The 24,334-nt window shown below is 44.2% G+C and overlaps 2 protein-coding genes across 5 annotated transcripts in view; one reads left to right on the top strand and one right to left on the bottom strand.

The window, feature by feature from the left end:
* LRRC20 (leucine rich repeat containing 20) overlaps window positions 1–24,334 on the bottom strand; it is an 801,757-nt gene that overhangs the window by 337,379 nt on the left and 440,044 nt on the right. The window lies entirely within an intron of this gene.
* Window positions 1–24,334, top strand: part of LOC121003240 (ropporin-1-like) — a 75,692-nt gene that overhangs the window by 35,931 nt on the left and 15,427 nt on the right. The window contains exon 3 of one of the 2 annotated variants that reach the window (XM_040434909.1): window positions 22,160–22,321. In XM_040434909.1, the coding sequence (XP_040290843.1) occupies window positions 22,160–22,321 (162 nt within the window). The remainder of the gene's footprint in view (window positions 1–22,159; window positions 22,322–24,334) is intronic. The other variant, XM_040434910.1, reaches the window with a different exon arrangement.

Genomic DNA, 24,334 nt, shown 5'->3' with positions numbered 1-24,334 from the left:
CTAGCCGACTGCCTTAATGAATACTTCTGATCAGTTTTTACAAAAGAAAAAGGAGAAGGACCTCCACTAGAAAGAATGACTATTAAATCGTTTGATGCATGTATCTTTACAGAGGAAGATGTTCTAAGTTTGCTGTCTAAGGTGAAGACAAATAAGTCACAGGGGCCTGATGAGATACACCCAAAATTATTAAAAGAGCTTAGTGGTGAGCTGGCAAAACCGTTAACAGATTTATTTAACCAATCATTAGTAACAGGAGTCGTCCCGGAAGATTGGAAATTGGCAAATGTCGTGCCCATTCACAAGAAAGGTAGTAGGGAGGAATCGAGCAACTATAGACCAGTGAGTCTGACATCAATAGTAGGCAAATTAATGGAAACCCTATTAAAGGATAGGATTGTGGAACATCTAAAATCCCATGGATTGCAAGATGAAAAACAACATGGGTTTACTTCAGGGAGATCATGTCAAACAAATCTTATAGATTTTTTTGACTGGGTGAATAAAATAATAGACGGTGGAGGTGCAGTAGACATCGCATATCTAGATTTTAGTAAGGCTTTTGACACTGTCCCACATAGAAGACTTATCAATAAACTGCAGTCATTGAGCATGGACTCCCATATTGTTGAGTGGATTAGGCAGTGGCTGAGTGACAGACAACAGAGGGTTGTAGTCAATGGAGAAAATTCAAAACAAGGTCATGTTACCAGTGGGGTTCCACAGGGATCTGTACTGGGACCCATATTGTTTAATATCTTCATAAGTGATATTGCAAAAGGCCTCGCTGGTAAGGTTTGTCTTTTTGCTGATGACACAAAGATATGTAACAGGGTTGATGTTCCTGGAGGGAAACGCCAAATGGAAAAGGATTTAGGAAAACTAGAAGAATGGTCAGAACTCTGGAAACTGAAATTTAATGTGGATAAGTGCAAGATAATGCACCTGGGGCGTAAAAACCCAAGGGCAGAATATAGAATATTTGACACAGTCCTGACCTCAGTATCTGAGGAAAGGGATTTAGGAGTAATTATTTCAGAAGACTTAAAGGTGGGAAGACAATGTAATAGAGCAGCACGAAATGCCAGCAGAATGCTTGGATGTATAGGGAGAGGTATAAGCAGTAGAAAGAGTGAAGTGCTTATGCCGCTGTACAGAACACTGGTGAGACCTCACTTGGAGTATTGTGCGCAGTAATGGAGGCCATATCTCCAGAAGGATATAGATACTCTAGAGAGAGTTCAGAGAAGAGCTACTAGACTAGTACATGGATTGCAGGATAAAACTTACCAGGAAAGGTTAAAGGACCTTAATATGTATAGCTTGGAAGAAAGAAGAGACAGAGGGGATATGATAGAAACTTTTAAATACATAAAGGGAATCAACTCGGTAAAGGAAGAGAGCATATTTAAAAGAAGAAAAACTACCACAAGAGGACACAGTTTTAAATTAGAGGGGCAAAGGTTTAAAAGTAATATAAGGAAGTATTACTTTACTGAGAGAGTAGTGGATGCATGGAATAGCCTTCCTGCAGAAGTGGTAGCTGCAAATACAGTGAAGGGGTTTAAGCATGCATGGGATAGGCATAAGGCCATCCTTCATATAAGATAGGGCCGGGGGCTATCCATAGTATTCAGTATATTGTGCAGACTAGATGGGCCAAATGGTTCTTATCTGCCGACACATTCTATGTTTCTATGTTTCTATGGTACAAAAATGTGAATTTCCGCTTTTTGAAGCAGCTCTGACTTTCTGAGCACCTGTCATGATTCCTGAGGTTCTACAATGCCCAGACAGTAGAAAAACCCCACAAATGACCCCATTTCGGAAAGTAGACACCCTAAGGTATTCGCTGAAAGGCATAGTGAGTTCATAGAACTTTTTATTTTTTGTCACAAGTTAGCGGAAAATGATGATTTTATTTTTTCTTACAAAGTCTCATATTCCACTAACTTGTGACAAAAAATAAAAACTTCCATGAACTCACTATGCCCATAACGAAATACCTTGGGGTGTCTTCTTTCCAAAATGGGGTCACTTGTGGGGCATTTATACTGCTCTGGCATTTTAGGGGCCCTAAAGCGTGAGAAGAAGTCTGGAATATAAATGTCTAAAACATTTTACGCATTTGGATTCTGTGAGGGGTATGGTGAGTTCATGTGAGATTTTATTTTTTGTCACAAGTTAGTGGAATATGAGACTTTGTAAGAAAAAAAATAAAAAATAAAAATCAATTTCCACTAACTTGTGCCCAAAAAAATGTCTGAATGGAGCCTTACAGGGGGGTGATCAATGACAGGGGGGTGATCAGGGAGTCTATATGGGGTGATCACCCCCCTGTCATTGATCACCCCCCTGTAAGGCTCCATTTAGACGTCCGTATGTGTTTTGCGGATCCGATCCATGGATCCGTAAAACACATACGGATGTCTGAATGGAGCCTTACAGGGGGGTGATCAATGACAGGGGGGTGATCAATGACAGGGGGGTGATCAGGGAGTCTATATGGGGTGATCACCCCCCTGTCATTGATCACCCCCATGTAAGGCTCCTTTCAGACGTCCGTATGTGTTTTGCGGATCCGATCCATGGATCCGCAAAACACATACGGACCTCTGAATGGAGCCAGCCTTACAAGGGGGTGATCAATGACAGGGGGGTGATCAGGGAGTCTATATGGGGTGATCACCCCCCTGTCATTGATCACCCCCCTGTAAGGATCCATTCAGACGTCCGTATGTGTTTTGCGGATCCGATCCATGGATCCGTAAAACACATACGGACATCTGAATGGAGCCTTACAGGGGGGTGATCAGGGAGTCTATATGGGGTGATCAGGGGTTAATAAGTGACGGGGGGGGGGTGTAGTGTGGTGCTTGGTGCTACTTATTACTGAGCTGCCCGTGTCCTCTGGTGGTCGATCCAAGCAAAAGGGACCACCAGAGGACCAGGTAGCAGGTATATTAGAAGCTGTTATCAAAACAGCGTCTAATATACCTGTTAGGGGTTAAAAAAATCGCATCTACAGCCTGCCAGCGAACGATCGCCGCTGGCAGGCTGGAGATCCACTCGCTTACCTGCAGTTCCTGTGAACGCGCACGCCTGTGTGCGCGCGTTCACAGGAAATCTCGCGTCTCGCGAGATGACGCGTACATGCGTGACTCTGCCTGGAGCTGCCGCCTCCGGAACGCGATCCTGCGTTAGGCGGTCCGGAGGCGGTTAAACTTGGCCTGATAGAGCAGAAACCACTAATTTAGGGAATTGCTAAAATGGGAATTGTATTTCAACCCAGAACAAAAACTGTGCTTTGGCAGAAACTAAATAGATTGACCAGCCACAGCAGTAACAACAGATTTAGCTGAATATAAATTGTAGGCCTAGTATTTAGGCGTTGGATGACAGGTATCCCTTTTACGGACAGAATTAGACTTGGAAATGCACGGTAGCGTGTGAAGTTATTGAGGATGACCTTATCCGCACCTTCAATCTAATATACCCTTTTATGGATAGATTTAAACTTGGCCTGATAGAGCAGAAACCACTAATTTAGGGAATTGCTAAGTTGGGAATTGTATTTCAACACAGAACAAAAACTGTACTTCGGCAGACAGCAGACAGTATTACTATTGGCTAGCCACAGCTGAAACACCAGATTTAGGGTACTGCTATTTTGGAAATTCTATTTTACCCCTCAATAAAATAGCAAGCACAGCCAAGCCCCTGATGTAGGATATAGCAAAAAAAAACAACACACTGTTGATGGTTAAAAATGGACTTGGTGGCAGCTTGTGCTGGCTCACCACAAGACACAAAATGGCCGCCGATCACCCCAGAAAAAAGTGACTGAAAAACGCTCTGGGCAGCATTAAAACAGTGAGCAATTGAATAGCAGAGGTTGTATGATACACAGCTGTATATCGATCACTTCAGTAAATAAATCCCTGCCTAATCTCGCCCTAACAGCAGCAGCTGCATCCTCTCCCTACACGGATCAGAGCAGAGTGACGTGCGGCGCTACGTGACTCCAGTTTAAATAGAGGCTGGGTCACATGCTGCACTGGCCAATCACAGCCATGCCAATAGTAGGCATGGCTGTGATGGCCCCTTGGGGCAAGTACTATGACGCTTGTTGATTGGCTGCTTTGCAGCCTTTCAAAAAGCGCCAAGAAAGCGCCGAACACTGAACCCGAACCCGGACTTTTTTAGAAAATGTTCGGGTTTGGGTCCGTGTCACGGACACCCCAAAATTCGGTACGAACCCGAACTGTACAGTTCGGGTTCGCTCATCCCTATTGATGACCTATCCTGAGGATAGTTCATCAATATCAGATCAGCAGGTATTCCGGCACCCCCACTGATCAGCTGTTTGAAGTGGTCGCGACACTCATTGCGAGCATTACTTCCTCTTCAAAATTACCTGCGAGTCATCTCCTTTGTATAGATGTCTCAGTGTAATGACAACTGCTCATCCCAAATAGGTCATCAATATTAACCCACTGCACAGCCGCTGGACATGCGCAGAAACCTTTTGGCCATAAACATACATCTCACAAAGCTTTCGGCCACAGCTACTGTATTCCTCTTGACCATCCTATACACATGCATGCTCAGCCGTGCATCTATATATTCTCAAAGGGGGGAAGAGAATAAACTGCTGTCAGACATATATGGCGTTGGCTTTTCTCCTTTGAGAACAAATAATTGAGTATATTGAAACTTAACAACCTAATCCTTCCACCGACATCTGCCATAAGAGTTGGGTCACCACCACACACATTACATGGGCAAGTGATGCTTCCCAAATTAGCAGGTTGGTCCGATATTCACCTAATGACTATAAAAATGTTAGCCCTGCCAATTGTAATGCTGGGACTGATGCTGGGATGAAAAATTAATTCATCTCCTTTTACTAGTGCTGATCAACCCCTGAGATGCTGCAGACTTTTCTCCAAACCTCCCGACTGCCTGCGTAATCACTGGACATTATATTCAAGAACTGTACAATTACAGCACAGGGTGAGAGAGCGGTAATCAGCATTGCTGTCTCCAGAGCACTGTCCTATATATGCTATGCTCTGTTCTATGTTATTATACACTGCCAATGTGGCAACTCTATTCATGAAGAACTGCATATAGCACCTTGAGGCTCTCCTTATGGATTCCCAGAAGTTCTGGATCCAACATATGTATTATAAGAGTGGAAAGGTTCTTGATATATGCAAAGCTGCCTGTGGCCATATGTGAAAATAAGGTTGTGTTTGAACTAAAGTAGGAATCAATCACCTGAGCAGTGTTGCTTGGAGCAAAAGGTCTAAGGGTACTTTCACACTTGCGTTGCTGGATTCCGGCAGGCAGTTCCGTCGCCAGAACTGCCTGCTGGATCTAGCAATCTGTATGCAAACGGATACCATTTGTAGATGGATCCGGATCCGTCTCACAAATGCATTGCAATACCGGATCAGTCTCTCCGGTTGTCATCTGCAAAACCGGATCCGTTTTTCCGGAATGGAAAATAATGCCGGATCCGGAATTCCCGCAAGTGTTCCAGAATTTTGGACGGAGAAAATACCGAAACATGCTGCGGTATTTTCTCCGTCCAAAAACCGTACAGTGACTGAACTGAAGACATCCCGATGCATACTGAACAGATTGCTCTCCATTCAGAATGCATTAGGATAAAACTGATCAGTTTTTTTCCGGTATTGAGCCCTTAGGACGGAACTCAATACCGGAAAAGATTAACGCAAGTGTGAAAGTTCCCTAAACAATTCATATAGAAATGAATTTTGTCAAGTAATTGCTTTCTACAGAATAACAAAGTGCAATTATTTTCCTGGTTATGGTTTACTGCTGGTTTACTGTTGCATATCGTTTATGTGAGATTATGCTGTTACACTAGGATATTTTAAAGTATCTCCTGATATGTAAACCCACTGGTATGGAACAGGATGCCGGTACATTTTCTGAACCGTCCTGACCATTTTTATGCAGTTTCAGTTTCTCCTCTGATGACTTTACTTATTCTGAAATTTAATGGCACGGATTTACTAATAGTGTCGCCCTTTACAACATCTAAGAATACAAATCACAGTCTTAATATTAGACAAATGTACTATTCAGATGCATGGATCTCTATAAATTTGGAATATGTCAAATTTACACTAGTTTCACCTGTGTGCCAAAAACATTTCCGTGCACCAAAAAAAATACTCAAGTCTAAGTTTCCATCACCTATACCAAAATGTTGGCATTTAGTTCATATCACCTTTCCCACAAAGCCATTTGCCCCTTGTCAGATAAGGCGTAAAAATCTTAGAAAAATATGTAAAACAGTTGGCAAATGCAGAGCATGCATGCTAGTTTTTTTTGGCATAAAAGTGGGCTAAAAAAACTGGCACATTTCCATAGTAAATCTACCCCATTGTGCTTATTATTTCTTAAGGTGGATTTATACGGTATTTGGGTCAATTATCACTCGTTCCTGATAATCTGCCCGTCTAAAGGTGCTGCAGTTCACCCGATGAATTAGCGAAACAATTGTTCATTGGATAAAATGATCTGAAGTGAGGACACCTCAATCATGGTTCCTGGGCAGCAGATCGTGCGATCTAAACATCTCTCTGTTGCCCAGGAGCAATGATTTTGTATGGGGACAAGTGATAGCAGCGATCATTCCCTTATGCTCATACTGTGGAAGGGATCATTGCATATAAATGTAGAGCTTCATCTCCAATAACGTGCAGCTGACTGTCGGGAAGGAACACTGTATGTAAACGAGTGTAAATGCTCCTTTAGTCAGATGTTTGCGAAAAAACATGATTAATTTAGGGGGAGATTTATAAAGTTAAATCACTTCATATTCCTCTAAAATATAACAAACATTGCTCATAATGGACCAAAAACACCAACACATACAAATATACACAGAGGGGAGGGTGGGTATAATACGCTAGGGAGAGATGTCAATAATAAATCCCTAACTAATACCTCAACCCACAGGAACACCCTGATGGTGGGTGGCCTGTGGTCCCGTGCCTGCCCTATCCCACCCTCTCATTGCCCTAAATACTTCCAATGCAATTCCCCAATTATTGGTTCATGAGGGGAAAAAATATGGGGCCGAAAGTAGAAAATAATAAACAACAATTGGTCCAGAAGAACTACACGGTTATTAACTGGCAATTGAATTTGCGGCAGGGGCAATATTCGAATTCGCGATATTTCGCAAATATTTTGTAGAATATTCGCAAATTTGAGAATTCGAGATTACATTCTTGATTGCGAAAATCGGCTATGTATTATTCGCGTAATGCACGCGAAATACCGGCGTGGGTCACTTATGCTACATTTTTCAAGCTGGTATAAGTTTTCTGAGACTGGAGAAAATGGTTGGCACGGCAGAACATTAGAATAGCTTTATATGCAGATAGAGTGCTCCAATATATTTGCGCTTGCAAATTTTCGGCAATTAATGATGCGCATCTTTATTCACAATACGTGCAACTTATGACATCACAGCACTATGTCTGTAGCATGTACAGTCCTGATCAAAAGTTTAAGACCACTTGGAAAATGGCAAAAAATCATATTTAGCATGGCTGGATCTTAACAAGGTTCCAAGTAGAGCTTCAATATGCAACAAGAAGAAATGGGAGTGAGACAAAACATTTTTTGAGCATTCAATTTAATGAAAACAATGAATAAACTGAAACAGGCTGTTTTTCAGCATATCAAAAGTTTAGGACCACACCTCCAAAAAAAAACGAAACCCCCCAAAACAGAAATCCAACTTCCAAACATGAACTCAGTAATGAGTAGCTCCGCCGTTATTGTTTATCACTTCCAAAATTCGTTTTGGCATGCTTAATGCAAGCGTTTCCATGAGGTGAGTGGGAACATTTCTCCAAGTGGTGAAGACGGCCGCACGAAGGCCATCTACTGTCTGGAACTATTGTCCATTTTTGTAAACTTCCCTTGCCATCCATCCCCAAAGGTTCTCAATTGGATTTAGATCAGGGGAACACGCAGGATGGGCCAAAAGAGTGTTATTCTCATAGAAGAAGTCTCTTGTCCTGCGGGCATTGTGTACTATAGCGTTGTCCTGTTGAAAAACCCAGTCGTTACCACACAGACGAGGGCCCTCAGTCATGAGGAATGCTCTCTGCAACATCTGGACATAGCCAGCGGCCGTTTGACGCCCCTGCACTTCCTGAAGCTCAATTGTTCCACTGAAGGAAAAAGCACCCCAGACCTTTATGGCGCCCCCTCCACTGTGGCGCGTAGAAAACATCTCATGTGGGATCTGCTTGTCATGCCAGTAACGTTGCAAACCATCAGGACCAAGGAGACAAGGTCTTTGAAGAAGTATTTTGTTTTTAAAGCCCTTCAGTCTCAGATGCCGTCTGATGGTTATGGGGCTGCAGTCAGCACCAGTAAGGGCCTTAATTTGGGTCAAGGATCGTCCAGTGTCTTGACGACAGCCAATTGAATCCTCCGGCTCAGTGCTGGTGAAAAATATTTTGGGGTCTTCCACTTGACTTTTTTGTTCCATAACCCTCAGGATCATTTAAGAAATTCCAAATGACTGTCTTACTGCGTCCCACCTTAGCAGCGATGGCGTGCTGTGAGAGACCCTGCTTATGCAGTTCAACAACCCGACCACGTTTAAAAAGGGAGAGTTTTTTTGCCTTTGCCATCACAACGTGTGACTACCTGACAGAGAATGACAATGAATCCACATCTTTGCACAGATTTGGCCTTTTAAAGGCATGTGGTCCTAATATTTGGATCAGCTGAAAAACAGCCTGTTTCAGTTTAATCGTTATTTTCAATTAATTGAATGCTCAAATTTTTTTTTGTCTCACTCTCATTCCTTCTTGTTGCATGTTGAAGCTCTACTTGGAACCTTGTTAAGATCCAACAATGTAAAATATGTTTTTTTGCCATTTTTCAAGTGGTCTTAAACTTTTAATCAGGACTGTATGTATGGACAGCAGAACTTATCAGCTACAGTATATCAGGATATAACGTACAATGACTATCTCCCACTATCTGTATTATATATATAAGTTAACTGTCTTATGTAATACAACAAAGCACAGAGCACAGCAATGACACTGCTGTCTCTTTCATAACTGCAATAAACTTTAGAAAATGGCTGCTGGGGAGGTTCTTATATAGTAAGGGGTAGGCAACTTTTCTATTGGTTGCTAGGGATGTTGCTAAGCTGTGACAAAGCTGTCTCATTGGCCCACAAGCTAGAAGAAGGGAGGGATGATCACCTGATGTGTACTGTGTTAAAAAAAAAAAAAAAAAGAATATTCGTCATTACAAATATATAGCACTATATTCTAAATATTCACAAATTCTCGAAGTGCCAATGTTCGCGATAAAAATTAGCTTTTCGAATATTCGCGCTTAACACTACATATGAATATCTAAAGCATTTCTTTCATTGCTGGCCTTAAACAAATAGAATCACCCTCCGGCTAATGTTTATGTATCACAAGGTTACCAGAGGTCTGATTAGAAGGCTGCAATTGGATGTACTAATACGTATATCCATATTGAGGTGGACCATGCCGCAATCGCCATGGCAGTCTAACATCTACTGTACATGTGAGAGGTCCTTGTGACCATCAATTGTAGTTTGAACATCACTTTTCATATACCGGGCTTTATTCATTGCAGCCTTCTAATCAGACCTCCGGTAACCTTGTGATACATAAACATTAGCCGGAGGGTGATTCTATTTGTTTAAGGCCAGCAATTGAATATATGTATAGAGCTTTGATATGTACTAGGTTTTATCTATATATATGTATTGAGCTTTTATATGTACCGGGCTTTTAGATTATACCTCTATACTTTATTTGTCCTGGGCTACCAATTAAATATATGTATCCAGCTTAGTGATGTATCGGGATTAATTGATTGTGGCTTTTTGACTATACCTCAGGTTACTTGGTATTGCATAAACATAAACCTGACGACTTTTCTATTTGTTCTGGGCCAGCTATCAATTATATGTGTTGAGCTTTGATTATTGATGTCTGAAACCAATATCTGGCTGTCTCACGTATGTGCTCTAACTGCCTATGGAGTAACATCTACATGATCAATCCTACACTGGTTGACTACACACATATTGATAACTGTCTATCGGACTGGGAACTGTTAGAACTAGGGATGAGCGAACCCGAACTGTATAGTTCGGGTTCGTACCGAATTTTGGGGTGTCCGTGACACGGACCCGAACATTTTCGTAAAAGTCTGTGTTCGGGTTCGGTGTTCGGCGCTTTCTTGGCGCTTTTTGAAAGGCTGCAAAGCAGCCAATCAACAAGCGTCATACTACTTGCCCCAAGAGGCCATCACAGCCTTGCCTACTATTGGCATGGCTGTGATTGGCCAGTGCAGCATGTGACCCAGCCTCTATATAAGCTTGGGTCACGTAGCGCTGCACGTCACTCTGCTGATTCAAGCATAGGGAGAGGTTGCAGCTGCGACGTTAGGGCGAGTTTAGGCCGATTAACTCCTCCAAAAGACTTCATTCTGTGATCGATCTGCAGCTCTGGATCATTGAAGTGCTCATATTGACTTGCTCACTTTTTTCAGGCTGCCCAGAGCGTTTTTAGATCACTTTTTTTCTGGGGTGATCGGCGGCCATTTTGTGACTTGTGGTGCGCCAGCACAAGCTATCACCAAGTGTATTTAACCATCAATAGTGTGGTTATTTTGTGCTATATCCTACATCAGCTGCAGGCTGAGCCTGTGTCACCGAAGTGCATTTAACCATCAACAGTCTGGTTATTTTTTGGCCATATACTACATCAGCTGCAGGCTGAGCCTGTGTCACCGAAGTGCATTTAACCATCAACAGTCTGATTATTTTTTGGCCATATACTACATCTGGTGCAGGCTGAGCCTGTGTCACCCAAGTGCATTTAACCATCAACAGTGTGGTTATTTTTTGGCCATATACTAGGGGCAAGTTGAGCCTGTCACCCAGCGCCTAAAAAATAGACCTGACATTTCTATTCAACCAAATCTGTACTGTTTTAGCTGGTCAAGTTATTTGTAGTGACCGTAAAAGCACACTTTTTGTTCTGGATTGAAAAACTATTCCCAAATTTGCCATTCTCAAAATAACTAGTTTCTGGTATTTGAGGCCTACTTGAAATCTATCCCAAAAAGGATATCTTACATTGAAGGTACTGATAGTGTCATTCAGAAAAACCTAAGACACACGCTAGCGTGCAGATAGAAGTCTGATTCTGTGATTAAACCTATACCTGTCACACAGCGCAAAAAAAAACAGGCCTCACATCTCTATTCAACCAAATCTGTACTGTTTTAGCTGGTCAAGTTATTTGTAGTGACCGTAAAAGCACTTTTTATTTTCTGGATTGAAAAACTATTCCCAAATTTGCCATTCTCAAAATAACTAGTTTCTGGTATTTGAGGCCTACTTGAATTCTATCCCAAAAAGGATATCTTACATTGAAGGTACTGATAGTGTCATTCAGAAAAACCTAAGACACACGCTAGCGTGCAGATAGAAGTCTGATTCTGTGATTAAACCTATACCTGTCACACAGCGCAAAAAAAAACAGGCCTCACATTTCTATTCAACCAAATCTGTACTGTTTTAGCTGGTCAAGTTATTTGTAGTGACCGTAAAAGCACACTTTTTGTTCTGGGTTGAAAAACTATTCCCAAATTTGCCATTCTCAAAATAACTAGTTTCTGATATTTGAGGCCTACTTGAAATCTATCCCAAAAAGGATATCTTACATTGAAGGTACTGATAGTGTCATTCAGAAAAACCTAAGACACACGCTACCGTGCAGATAGAAGTCTGATTCTGTGATTAAACCTATACCTGTCACACAGCGCAAAAAAAAACAGGCCTCACATTTCTTTTCAACCAAATCTGTACTGTTTTAGCTGGTCAAGTTATTTGTAGTGACCGTAAAAGCACACTTTTTGTTCTGGGTTGAAAAACTATTCCCAAATTTGCCATTCTCAAAATTGTGGTGAACGGGAACAATGAGGAAAACATCTAATAAGGGACGCGGACGTGGACATGGTCGTGGTGGTGTTAGTGGACCCTCTGGTGCTGGAAGAGGACGTGGCCGTTCTGCCACAGCCACACGTCCTAGTGTACCAACTACCTCAGGTCCCAGTAGCCGCCAGAATTTACAGGGATATTTGGTGGGGCCCAATGCCGTTCCAAGGATGGTAAGGCCTGAGCAGGTACAGGCATTAGTCAATTAGGTGGCCGACAGTGCATCCAGCACGTTCACATTATCTCCCACCCAGTCTTCTGCAGAAAGCGCACAGATGGCGCATGAAAACCAAGCCCATCGGTCTGTCACATCACCCCCATGCATATCAGGGAAACTGTCTGAGCCTCAAGTTATGCAGCAGTCTCTTATGCTGTTTGAAGACTCTGCTGCCAGGGTTTCCCAAGGGCATCCACCTAGCCCTTCACCAGGGGTGGAAGAGATAGAATGCACTAACGCACAACCACTTATGTTTCCTGATGATGAGGACATGGGAATACCACCTCAGCACGTCTCTGATGATGACGAAACACAGGTGCCAACTGCTGCGTCTTTCTGCAGTGTGCAGACTGAACAGGAGGTCAGGGGTCAAGACTGGGTGGAAGACGATGCAGGGGACGATGAGGTCCTAGACCCCACATGGAATGAAGGTCGTGCCACTGACTTTCAGAGTTCGGAGGAAGAGGCAGTGGTGAGACCGAGCCAACAGCGTAGCAAAAGAGGGAGCAGTGGGCAAAATCAGAACACCCGCCGCCACGAGACTCCGCCTGCTACTGACTGCCGCCATCTGGGACCGAGCACCCCAAAGGCAGCTTCAAGGAGTTTCCTGGCATGGCACTTCTTCAAACAATGTGCTGACGACAAGACCCGAGTGGTTTGCACGCTGTGCCATCAGAGCCTGAAGCGAGGCATTAACGTTCTGAACCTTAGCACAACCTGCATGACCAGGCACCTGCATGCAAAGCATGAACTACAGTGGAGTAAACACCTTAAAAACAAGGAAGTCACTCAGGCTCCCCCTGCTGCCTCTTCTGCTGCTGCCGCCTCGGCCTCTTCTGCTGTTGCCGCCGCCTCAGCCTCTTCTGCTGCTGCCGCCGCCTCGGCCTCTTCTGCTGCTGCTGCCGCCGCCTCGGCCTCTTCCTCTGCCTCTGGAGGAACGTTGGCACCTGCCGCCCAGCAAACATGGGATGTACCACCAACACCACCACCTGCGTCACCAAGCATCTCAACCATGTCACACGGCAGCGTTCATCTCTCCATCTCACAAACATTTGAGAGAAAGCGTAAATTCCCACCTAGCCACCCTCGATCCCTGGCCCTGAATGCCAGCATTTCTAAACTACTGGCCTATGAAATGCTGTCATTTAGGCTGGTGGACACACACAGCTTCAAACAGCTCATGTCACTTGCTGTCGCACAGTATGTTGTTCCCAGCCGCCACTACTTCTCCAAGAGAGCCGTGCCTTCCCTGCACAAACAAGTGTCCGATAAAATCAAGTGTGCACTGCGCAACGCCATCTGTGGCAAGGTCCACCTAACCACAGATACGTGGACCAGTAAGCACGGCCAGGGACGCTATATCTCCCTAACTGCACACTGGGTAAATGTAGTGGCGGCTAGGCCCCAGGCGGAGAGCTGTTTGGCGCACGTCCTTCCGCCGCCAAGGATCGCAGGGCAACATTCTTTGCCTCCTGTCTCCTCCTCCTCCTACTCAGCTTCCTCCTCCTCTTCTTCCACCTGCTCATCCAGTCAGCCACACACCTTCACCACCAACTTCAGCACAGCACGGAGTAAACGTCAGCAGGCCATTCTGAAACTCATATGTTTGGGGGACAGGCCCCACACCGCACAGGAGTTGTGGCGGGGTATAGAACAACAGACCGACGAGTGGTTGCTGCCGGTGAGCCTCAAGCCCGGCCTGGTGGTGTGCGATAATGGGCGAAATCTCGTTGCAGCTCTGGGACTAGCCGGTTTGACGCACATCCCTTGCCTGGCGCATGTGCTGAATTTGGTGGTGCAGAAGTTCATTCGCAACTACCCCGACATGTCAGAGCTGCTGCATAAAGTGCGGGCCGTCTGTTCGCACTTCCGGCGTTCACACCCTGCCGCTGCTCGCTTGTCTGCGCTACAGCGTAACTTCGGCCTTCCCGCTCACCGCCTCATATGCGACATACCCACCAGGTGGAACTCCACCTTGCATATGCTGGACAGACTGTGCGAGCAGCAGCAGGCCATAGTGGAGTTTCAGCTGCAGCACGCACGGGTCAGTCGCACTGTGGATCAGACACACTTCACCACCAATGACTGGGCCTCCATGCGAGACCTGTGTGCCCTGTTGCGCTGTTTCGAGTACTCCACCAACATGGCCAGTGGCGATGACGCCGTTATCAGCGTTACAATACCACTTCTATGTCTCCTTGAGAAAACACTTAGGGCGATGATGGAAGAGGAGGTGGCCCAGGAGGAAGAGGAGGAAGAGGGGTCATTTTTAGCACTTTCAGGCCAGTCTCTTCGAAGTGACTCAGAGGGAGGTTTTTTGCAACACCAGAGGCCAGGTACAAATGTGGCCAGACAGGGCCCACTACTGGAGGACGAGGAGGACAAGGATGAGGAGGAGGTGGAGGAGGATGAGGATGAAGCATGTTCACAGCGGGGTGGCACCCAAAGCAGCTCGGGCCCATCACTGGTGCGTGGCTGGGGGGAAACACAGGACGATGACGATACGCCTCCCACAGAGGACAGCTTGTCCTTACCTCTGGGCAGCCTGGCACACATGAGCGACTACAAAGACAATGTGCCCACCTTACTTCCTACACTGGAGCGTGATAGGAAGATGCGCGAGTACAAGCGCACGTTGGTAGACGCGCTACTGAGAGCATTCCCAAATGTCACAGGAGAACCAGTGGAAGCCCAAGGCGAAGGCAGAGGAGGAGCAAGAGGTCGCTAACGCAGCTGTGTCACGCCCAGCTCCTCTGAGGGCAGGGTTAGCATGGCAGAGATGTGGAAATGTTTTGTCAACACGCCACAGCTAAGTGCACCACCACCTGATACGGAACGTGTTAGCAGGAGGCAACATTTCACTAACATGGTGGAACAGTACCTGTGCACACCCCTCCACGTACTGACTGATGGTTCGGCCCCATTCAACTTCTGGGTCTCCAAATTGTCCACGTGGCCAGAGCTAGCCTTTTATGCCTTGGAGGTGCTGGCCTGCCCGGCGGCCAGCGTTTTGTCTGAACGTGTATTCAGCACGGCAGGGGGCGTCATTACAGACAAACGCAGCCGCCTGTCTACAGCCAATATGGACAAGCTGACGTTCATAAAAATGAACCGGGCATGGATCCCACAGGACCTGTCCATCCCTTGTGCAGATTAGATATTAACTACCTCCCCTTAACAATATATTATTCTACTCCAGGGCACTTCCTCATTCAATACTATTTTTAATTTCATTTTACCATTATATTGCGGGGCAACCCAAAGTTGAATGAACCTCTCCTCTGTCTGGGTGCCGGGGCCTAAATGTGTGACAGTGGCCTGTTCCAGTGGTGGGTGACGTGAAGCCTGATTCTCTGCTATGACATGAAGACTTATTCTGTGCTGACATGAAGCCAGATTCTCTTTTACGCGACCTCTCTCCTCTGCCTGGGTGCCTGGGCCTAAATATGTGACAGTGGCCTGTTCCAGTGGTGGGTGACGTGAAGCCTGATTCTCTGCTATGACATGAAGACTGATTCTGCGCTGACATAAGGCCAGATTCTCTGTTACAGGACCTTTCTCCTCTGTCTGGGTGCCGGGGCCTAAATGTGTGACAGTGGCCTGTTCCAGTGGTGGGTGACGTGAAGCCTGATTCTCTGCTATGACATGAAGACTGATTCTGCGCTGACATAAGGCCAGATTCTCTGTCACGGGACCTCTCTCCTCTGCCTGGGTGCCTGGGCCTAAATGTGTGACAGTGGCCTGTTCCAGTGGTGGGTGACGTGATGCCTGATTCTCTGCTATGACATGAAGACAGATTCTGTGCTGACATAAGGCCAGATTCTCTGTTACAGGACCTCTCTCCTCTGTCTGGGTGCCGGGCCTAAATGTGTGACAGTGGTTTGTTCCAGTGGTGGGTGACGTGAAGCCTGATTCTCTGCTATGACATGAAGACTGATTCTGCGCTGACATAAGGCCAGATTCTCTGTTACGGGACCTCTCTCCTCTGCCTGGGTGCCTGGGCCTAAATGTGTGACAGTGGCCTGTTCCAATGGTGGGTGACGTGATGCCTGATTCTCTGCTATGACATGAAGACAGATTCTGTGCTGACATAAGGCCAGATTCTCTGTTACAGGACCTCTCTCCTCTGTCTGGGTGCCGGGGCCTAAATGTGTGACAGTGGCCTGTTCCAGTGGTGGGTGACGTGAAGCCTGATTCTCTGCTATGACATGAAGACTGATTCTGCGCTGACATAAGGCCAGATTCTCTGTCACGGGACCTCTCTCCTCTGCCTGGGTGCCTGGGCCTAAATGTGTGACAGTGGCCTGTTCCAGTGGTGGGTGACGTGATGCCTGATTCTCTGCTATGACATGAAGACAGATTCTGTGCTGACATAAGGCCAGATTCTCTGTTACAGGACCTCTCTCCTCTGTCTGGGTGCCGGGCCTAAATGTGTGACAGTGGTTTGTTCCAGTGGTGGGTGACGTGAAGCCTGATTCTCTGCTATGACATGAAGACTGATTCTGCGCTGACATAAGGCCAGATTCTCTGTTACGGGACCTCTCTCCTCTGCCTGGGTGCCTGGGCCTAAATGTGTGACAGTGGCCTGTTCCAATGGTGGGTGACGTGATGCCTGATTCTCTGCTATGACATGAAGACAGATTCTGTGCTGACATAAGGCCAGATTCTCTGTTACAGGACCTCTCTCCTCTGTCTGGGTGCCGGGGCCTAAATGTGTGACAGTGGCCTGTTCCAGTGGTGGGTGACGTGAAGCCTGATTCTCTGCTATGACATGAAGACAGATTCTGCGCTGACATAAGGCCAGATTCTCTGTTACGTGACCTCTCTCCTCTGCCTGGGTGCCTGGGCCTAAATGTGTGACATTGGCCTGTTCCAGTGGTGGGTGACGTGAAGCCTGATTCTCTGCTATGACATGAAGACTGATTCTGCGCTGACATCAGGCCAGATTCTCTGTTACGAGACCTCTCTCCTCTGCCTGGGTGCCTGGGCCTAAATGTGTGACAGTGGCCTGTTCCAGTGGTGGGTGACGTGAAGCCTGATTCTCTGCTATGACATGAAGACTGATTCTGTGCTGACATGAAGCCAGATTCTCTGCTATGGCATGTAGAGACTGATTTTGTGCTGACGTGAAGCCAGATTCTCTGCTATGGGACCTATGTCCAATTGATATTGGGTCATTTTTATTTTTTTTATTTTTATTTTAATTCATTTCCCTATCCACTTTTGTTTGCAGGGGATTTACCTACATGTTGCTGCCTTTTGCAGCCCTCTAGCTCTTTCCTGGGCTGTTTTACAGCCTTTTTAGTGCCCAAAAGTTTGGGTCCCCATTGACTTCAATGGGGTTCGGGTTCGGGACGAAGTTCGGTTCGGGTTCGGATCCCGAACCCGAACATTTCCGTGAAGTTCGGCCGAACTTCTCGAACCCGAACATCCAGGTGTTCGCTCAACTCTAGTTAGAACCACTTTTTCCTGAGATTCAGGTTTGATCACGTGTATCGATTGATGTGAGTGTTGATAAACAAATGCTTCAGGTATTTATATGCTAACAATCAGAGGTATTTGTATCTTCAGCTTTTTTGCGGTTCAGTTACCAGTTAATTACCGTGTAGTTCTTCTGTACCAATTGTTGTTTATTATTTTCTACTTTCGGCCCCATATTTTTTCCTCTCATGAACCAATAATTGGGGAAACGCGTTGGAAGTATTTAGTGCAATGAGAGGGTGAGATAGGGCAGGCACGGGACCACAGGCCACTTACCATCATGGTGTTTCTGTTGGTTGAGGTATTAGTTAGGGATTTATTATTGATATCTCTCCCTAGCGTATTATACCCACCCTCCCTTCTGTGTATATTTGTATGTGATGGTGTTTTTGGTCCATTATGAGCAAAGTTTGTTATATTTTAAATATGAAGTGATTTAATATTATTCTGCTTATTAAAAGTTAAGTTTTATTCCTAGCTTTCTGTGACTCCCTTGATATATAGCAGGAATTACTGTATGAGTATCTAATCAATATTGGACATTCTGTTTCGGAGATTTATAAAGACCACCATTTTCCACGCTAGTCTCAAATCCCTTTGCACTTCCAGAGGTAGCACCAAAGTTATGTGGAGCCACAGGCCTCTATAAACGTTTTCCACTTCGTCCAGCTGGCCATGCAACAGACTTAACTCTACACCAGCCCTTTTGCTAGCATAGATTTAAGCCATTTTCCATGTCAAAACCTGATGTGGGAATTGATAGATGTACCAGGCCCGCCCGCCACACCCCCTTTTCTTGCCACTTTGGAAAATTTGTGTGAACTGGTAAAAGTCACAAGTTTTGCTGCACATACGCCATGCACCAAGACTAGCAACACCTTTACGCCAACTTTTGGCCTGATAAATCTCCCTCTTGGTGTTTATTTTGAGCCAAAGTACATTCTTTCTGATGTATTCTGTTTAATGCAAAGCTTTCTGGTTTTATACAAGTCCACTTTAATGATTTTTTAATGAAACATTATTTAGCTTTCTAATATGCTTTGTGTTTTAGTACCTCCCCAGGTTCTTTACTTTTCATGGCTTAGAGTTTGCTACATTTGTATCTCCTGTGAGCTCAATATAAAAACAGCACAAGATTTATACTGTCGTTTATGTGTATAGAGTTATAACAAGCAAATAGCAGTAAAGTACTAGGTCTGTACAGGTTTTAAAGAGAATCAGCAGTTAATCTGATATGTTTGTTTTAGCATTTACGGTACTTGCATGCTTCAATTGTGAAGCCTTTTTCTTCGAACTCTGAAAAATGTGAAGTTATACTTAAATGTTCGAAGAAAATCATGTGACTAGTACATACTAAATGGGAAAACACTGTGTAAAACAGACATCAAATAGGACTTAGGGATTTCAGTATAAAAACAGCTGTAGAAACCAGTGTCAGGCAGCTGCTGCCAAAGCTATTATGAAAATAAGTAGCATCAAAAGGGACATATATGCCCATGATGAGAACATAGTCCTGCCACTTTACAAATCACTAGTCAGACCACACATGGAGTACTGGGTATAGTTCTGGGCTCCTGTGAATATGACAGACATAGCATAGCTGGAGAGGGTTCAGAAGAGGGCAACTAAAGTAATAACTGGAAGGGGTGGACTACAGCACCCAGAAATATTATCAAAATTAGGGTTATTTCCATTTATAAACAAAGACGACTGAGGGGAGATCTAATTACTATGTATAAATATATCAGGGGTCAGTACAGAGATCTCTTCCATCATCTATTTATCCCCAGCACTGCGACGAGTGGACATCCTCTGCGTCTGGAGGAAAGAAGGTTTCTACACAAACATAGAAGATGATTCTTTATGGTAAGAGCAGTGAGACTATAGAACTCTCTGCCTGAGGAGGTGGTGATGGTGAACTCACTAAAAGAATTCAAGAAGGGCTTGGATGCTTTTCTGGAGTGTAGGGATTCTCTACAACATGTTATAGTTATTATATTTCTTGAGGATCATTGATCCTGAGATTTATCCTTATTGCCAAATTTGGAGTTGGGAAGGAATTTTATTTCCCTAAAACAAGGAACATTGGCTTCTACCTAATCGGAATCAGTATTTTGCTTTGCTTTGGATCAAATTTGCAGGGTAATAGGCTGAACTGGATGAACATATGTATTTTTGTTATCTTTTGCCTTTTTTAGCCTTAGAAGCTATGTTACTATGTTCTACTGTTATTCTCTGCTGGAACTGTACAGGGAGTGCAGAATTATTAGGCAAATGAGTATTTTGACCACATCATCCTCTTTATGCATGTTGTCTTACTCCAAGCTGTATAGGCTCGAAAGCCTACTACCAATTAAGCATATTAGGTGATGTGCATCTCTGTAATGAGAAGGGGTGTGGTCTAATGACATCAACACCCTATATTAGGTGTGCATAATTATTAGGCAACTTCCTTTCCTTTGGCAAAATGGGTCAAAAGAAGGACTTGACAGGCTCAGAAAAGTCAAAAATAGTGAGATATCTTGCAGAGGGATGCAGCACTCCTAAAATTGCAAAGCTTCTGAAGCGTGATCATCGAACAATCAAGCGTTTCATTCAAAATAGTCAACAGGGTCGCAAGAAGCGTGTGGAAAAACCAAGGCGCAAAATAACTGCCCATGAACTGAGAAAAGTCAAGCGTGCAGCTGCCAAGATGCCACTTGCCACCAGTTTGGCCATATTTCAGAGCTGCAACATCACTGGAGTGCCCAAAAGCACAAGGTGTGCAATACTCAGAGACATGGCCAAGGTAAGAAAGGCTGAAAGACGACCACCACTGAACAAGACACACAAGCTGAAACATCAAGACTGGGCCAAGAAATATCTCAAGACTGATTTTTCTAAGGTTTTATGGACTGATGAAATGAGAGTGAGTCTTGATGGGCCAGATGGATGGGCCCGTGGCTGGATTGGTAAAGGGCAGAGAGCTCCAGTCCGACTCAGACGCCAGCAAGGTGGAGGTGGAGTACTGGTTTGGGCTGGTATCATCAAAGATGAGCTTGTGGGGCCTTTTCGGGTTGAGGATGGAGTCAAGCTCAACTCCCAGTCCTACTGACAGTTTCTGGAAGACACCTTCTTCAAGCAGTGGTACAGGAAGAAGTCTGCATCCTTCAAGAAAAACATGATTTTCATGCAGGACAATGCTCCATCACACGCGTCCAAGTACTCCACAGCGTGGCTGGCAAGAAAGGGTATAAAAGAAGAAAATCTAATGACATGGCCTCCTTGTTCACCTGATCTGAACCCCATTGAGAACCTGTGGTCCATCATCAAATGTGAGATTTACAAGGAGGGAAAACAGTACACCTCTCTGAACAGTGTCTGGGAGGCTGTGGTTGCTGCTGCACGCAATGTTGATGGTGAACAGATCAAAACACTGACAGAATCCATGGATGGCAGGCTTTTGAGTGTCCTTGCAAAGAAAGGTGGCTATATTGGTCACTGATTTGTTTTTGTTTTGTTTTTGAATGTCAGAAATGTATATTTGTGAATGTTGAGATGTTATATTGGTTTCACTGGTAAAAATAAATAATTGAAATGGGTATATATTTGTTTTTTGTTAAGTTGTCTAATAATTATGCACAGTAATAGTCACCTGCACACACAGATATCCCCCTAAAATAGCTAAAACTAAAAACAAACTAAAAACTACTTCCAAAAATATTCAGCTTTGATATTAATGAGTTTTTTGGGTTCATTGAGAACATGGTTGTTGTTCAATAATAAAATTAATCCTCAAAAATACAACTTGCCTAATAATTCTGCACTCCCTGTATAAACAGACAACTAGGTGTTACCATTTCTCTGGTCAATGAGCATGACCCTACACACATTCACGCTCAATGCTCCAATCAATGCTGTTTATAGTCAAACCCCATTGACAATGGGAATGGTACTGCCCAGTTACCAATTTATGCATACTACTCCTTCAGTAATAACAGAGGAACATCACAATGAAGTGTTCTAAGAAAAGATAATGCAATGTTGCTTTAGTAAATAGTTGTATTACTCAAGAAATAACAGTCATGCCAAGAGAGCTGACAAGTTTTGTTCTAACCTCTGGATGCAAACACGAACATTACCATTTTTGACAGCTAACATATCTTGGACATGGTAATGAACTGAAACACAAACAATATAAGAAAGTTGCAAAATATACTATAAAATGATTAAGATAGTATTTATATAAATCCAGGAAACTCCTATGTATTTGTCTCCTTTATTCTTCCCTCCTATTATAAGACATACAGGTAGAATGCATAAGATACAGAATCGGGTACAACATGATATAAAATATTTCCTTTTCCCTGAAATTACTTATTAATGTACTAACAGATTTCAATTGATTTTCCCAGTTAGGTGGAAGACTAAAAATAACATCAAATGAGCTAATAGAGTTATGGAATGATCTAGGTTTACCACCGGACTTGTACAGCAGTATAATGTTGGTAGGATGCCTGTCCAAACAGATCGAATGGTTAAAGTTCTTAGCCCTGGCATGTAGTGCTCTTGGAGTGGTAAGTGAACCAATGGTTGTAGTTGTCATTAGGTTTAAATAGTGCTTCCATTTTTTTATTCACACCAAAAATGACCTTAGTCAAGAGGGCAAACACTAGAATAATGAAATCATGCTCTAATTCCATAGATTTGCTGCATGAATTCACATTATGGAGAGGTATGTTGGTTCATTGACATTCAATATCATGGAGAACCCTGAAGGAACAAGATGATTACCAGAGAAAAAGACTTTGGTGGCCAGCAAATATTGGAGAAAACTCAAATTAATTATACCTTTGGGGAAAATTTTTCCTTAATATGTCGGAGCTGTCTGACCTCAAGGTCCTAAGCTTTGTAGCTGCAGAATACTTGCTGTGTCTAAATTCATACATAATGGACTGATAACGGTCATTCTTGAGTACACACTAGACATGATAAGTGCAGTAAATGAAAGACACCAGACCTACTCCTGCCAGAAATGCTAACTGATGACATTTACAGAAGGCCATTAAAAGTAAACATGTTTTTCTAATTAAACCCCATAGGGGGAGATTTATCAAAACTGGTGTAAAAGGAAACTGGTTTAGTTGCCTATAGCAACAAATCAGATTTCATCTTTCATTTTTCAGCGCTCCTTTGGAAAATAAAACTTGGAATCTGATTAGTATCCTTGGGAACTAAGACAGTTTTCATTTACACCAGTTTGATCTCCCCTGTACTGTTTTCAATAAGATTTAAACTAACTAGAAAATGACTTGTTTAAAGGGAAGATCATGTCATTTTAAAAAGCAATATAGATTAGTACATATTATATTGTAGTCAGCCAGCTCTGGGCTGTTGAAATCAATGTGGACAATAGATTTATGTTTGAAAAGAAGACATTTTTATCTAGAAAGTACAAAATTCTATTTGTGCTATGCGGAAAAGTATCTTACACCACTGGACTGACCCTGTTACACCGCATCATTGGTCTTAATACATTCCACAGTGGATTACCTCTTTAAAATGGACTGGTACAATATCCTTCTTGACTAAGAAAAGAAGACATAAGAAAAGGGTTTTAAAATGAGGGAAAAAAATTGAATTTAGAGCAGACTCGACATACCACTGAATTCTCTAGTAGGCCCAGTTTTGGGACTCTCAAAGGTCCAGTAGAAGGAAACCTGTAACGGTCACGTCCACACACACACAGGGGGAAGGATAGTGACCACTGCGCTCCACCCTCACCCCTGGCCCTGCCTACTTGCCTCACGAGTCCTGATGACAGGGGACAACTGGACGACAGTCCCTAACTTAGGATATGTGCAGGGAAGACAGACAAGACAAAATACGGAACATGAACGGACCGGGTCAGAACCAAGAGAGCTACGCAGTACAAAGGATTAAGCAAAGAATGGTCAGGAGAAGCCGGGGTCAAATACCAGGAGAGCAGAGAAGTACAAGAGGAGTCCTAAGAGAGTAGTCAGGTGGGAGCCGAGGTCACAATACCAGGACGGATGCGCAGTACAGGCGGAGCAGGCAAAAGGATGGTCAGGGAACAGGATCAGGTAAGTATTCAGCAGTCCAACAAATAGCCAGGAACCTAGAAATTAACAGGCAACCTGTAGCCAGCAGGCTGCCTGTATTTATAGTGGGGAGTGAGGGTCATGTGACGTGGCCAGCATCACATGACCGACAGACCAACCAGTCGAGCACCGAGTGATCAGCTCGGCGCTCAAGGCAGACTAGGAGCAGGGAGCAACCCAGCTACTAAAGTCGCCCTGGGAATGAGGTCAAACACAGATCCTCATTCTCAAAGCTAAGCAACAGGTCTGCGGGCAATGGGGGAGCGAGTGCACCTTCGGAACCCCGTGACAGTACCCCCCCTTTTACGAGGGGCCACCGGACCCAAGACTTCAGGCGATGGCTTTTCAGGGTGTTCTAAATGAAATTTACGAACAAGTCTAGGAGCATGAACCTCCCTGGCAGGTACCCAAGATCTCTCTTCAGGTCCATACCCCTTCCAGTGAATCAGGTACTGCAAGGAATTACGC

The sequence above is a fragment of the Bufo bufo genome, chromosome 6, assembly GCF_905171765.1.
Source record: "Bufo bufo chromosome 6, aBufBuf1.1, whole genome shotgun sequence".
NCBI classification, from domain to species: Eukaryota; Metazoa; Chordata; class Amphibia; order Anura; family Bufonidae; genus Bufo; species Bufo bufo.
The sequence above is the reverse complement of the archived record's forward strand: the minus strand, read 5'-3'. Positions and strand labels throughout refer to the sequence as shown.